Source organism: Lathyrus oleraceus, chromosome 6, assembly GCF_024323335.1.
Source record: "Lathyrus oleraceus cultivar Zhongwan6 chromosome 6, CAAS_Psat_ZW6_1.0, whole genome shotgun sequence".
In the NCBI taxonomy this organism is placed as follows: Eukaryota; Viridiplantae; Streptophyta; class Magnoliopsida; order Fabales; family Fabaceae; genus Lathyrus; species Lathyrus oleraceus.
The window spans coordinates 481,806,792-481,808,907 of record NC_066584.1 but is presented as its reverse complement, the minus strand read 5'-3'; the positions used below and the strand labels follow the sequence as shown (position 1 = coordinate 481,808,907).

General features: G+C 41.9%; 1 protein-coding gene across 1 annotated transcript; it reads left to right on the top strand.

Moving 5' to 3' along the window:
• Positions 1–827: 827 nt before the first annotated feature.
• Positions 828–1,796, top strand: LOC127097793 (uncharacterized; the record flags this gene model as incomplete). The annotated part of the gene is made up of 1 exon (XM_051036282.1): positions 828–1,796. A coding segment is annotated over one exon (969 nt), but the record flags the coding sequence as incomplete, so codon positions are not given.
• Between the last annotated feature and the right edge of the window lie 320 nt (positions 1,797–2,116).

Sequence of the window (2,116 nt, the reverse complement as noted above, 5' to 3'; positions counted from 1 at the left end):
CATGGTCGACCAGTTGGTCAATAGTCGTTAATGTTTTCCAATCCTGTTGTATTTGATTTGTGTATCTGACACGATCGATACTGTTGGTCTAGTTGTTCGGGCTATTCAGGACGATGGTTGCAGGCAGGAATGATGATGCCATTGCTGAGGCGCTGAGGATGTTGGCTGACTCCATCGGTCAGATCCCTCAAGCGAATGCTGGTAACCGAAATGGAGATGATGATGAGTTTCGTACTTTGGGGAGATTCCGGCTGAACAATCCTCTTGTCCTTGAGGGTGAGCATGAACCTGATAAAGCTCAGGCTTGGCTAAAGGCAGTTGAGAAGATCTTCAGAGTCATGAACTGTACTGATGCTCAAAAAGTGCAGTTTGATACTCATATGCTTGAGAAGGAAGCTGAAGATTGGTGGAATAACACTCTTCAGAGGTTTGAAGGAGACAACATTCAGGTTACTTGGGCTATTTTCCGTGATGTCTTCTTGGAGAACTATTTTCCAGAAGATTGTCGTGGGAAGAAAGAGGTGGAGTTCCTTGAATCGAAGCAAGGAAATGGTACTGTTGCGGAATATGCTGCTAGATTTCAGGAGCTTATCAAGTATTGTCCTCATTACAATACTGCTAATGCTGAGAGATCTAAATGCTTGAAGTTTGTGAATGGCTTGAGACATGATATCAAGAAGGCCATTGCTTACCAACAAATTACTCGTTTTGCGGAGTTGGTTAACAAGAGTCGGATTTATGATGAGGATAGTAGGGAGAGTGCTTCTTTCTACAAGAGTTTGAAGGGGAAAAACCAGGATCGTGGGAAACCGTATGATGACAAGAGGAGACAATCTGGTTTTGGCAATAAGCCAAGTGGGGGAGGATCTTCTACTCCACTTAAGTGTTTCAAATGTGGCGTTGAAGGTCATCGTGTTGTTGATTGTAGTAAGGATTCTGTGACGTGTTTCAAGTGTGGCAAGAGTGGTCACAGAGCAAACCAATGTGGGGTTGGATTGAGTGTGACTTGTTACAATTATGGTGAGAAAGGTCACATTAGTACCAAATGTGATAAGCCAAAGAAGGAGCAAGCGAAGGGAAAGGTGTTTGCATTGTCTGGTGCGGAGGCCACTACCGATGATAGGCTAATCCAAGGTACGTGCTTTATTAATGGTACACCTTTGACTGTCATTATTGATACCGGTGCAACACATTCTTTCATTTCTTTGGATTGTGCTAAGCGATTGAATCTTATATTATCTGATATGCATAGAAGTATGGTTATTGATACCCCTGCTATGGGTTCTGTTTCTACTTCTTATGCGTGTCTGAATTGTCCGTTGAGTATCTTTGGTAGGGATTTTGGAATTGATTTAGTTTGTCTTCCTTTAGAGCAACTTGATGTGATTTTAGGTATGAATTGGTTAGAATTTAATCGGGTGTATATCAACTGTTTCGAGAAGACAATTATTTTTCCTGAGGCTGGTGCGAAGGAAGATTGGTTTGTGTTTGCTAAGCAAGTTGATGAATCGGTGCAAGGTGGTGCCGAGTTGTTTATGTTGTTGGCAACTTTGGATATTCGTGAGAAGAGGACGATTGAAGATTTGCCAATAGTTTGTGAGTTTGCGGAGGTATTTCCGGAAGATATAAGTGATTTACCGCCGGAACGTGAGGTTGAGTTTTTGATTGATTTAGTTCCTGGGACTAGTCCTGTATCAATGGCTCCCTATCGAATGTCTGCTTCTGAGTTGAAAGAGTTGAAGAGTCAACTTGAAGACTTGCTTGAGAAGAGGTTTATTCGTCCTAGTGTGTCGCCGTGGGGTGCACCTGTTCTGTTGGTCAAAAAGAAAGAAGGTTCTATGAGATTATGTGTTGATTATAGACAACTGAACAAAGTGACGATTAAGAACAAGTATCCACTTCCGAGGATTGACGATCTGATGGATCAGCTGGTTGAAGCTTGTGTGTTTAGCAAAATTGATTTGAGGTTTGGGTATCATCAAATTCGTGTAAAGGCTGAGGATATTCAAAAGACTGCTTTTCGGACAAGGTATGGTCACTACGAGTACTCCTTGATGCCTTTTGGTGTGACTAATGCACCTGGTGTATTTATGGAGTATATGAATAGAATTTTTCA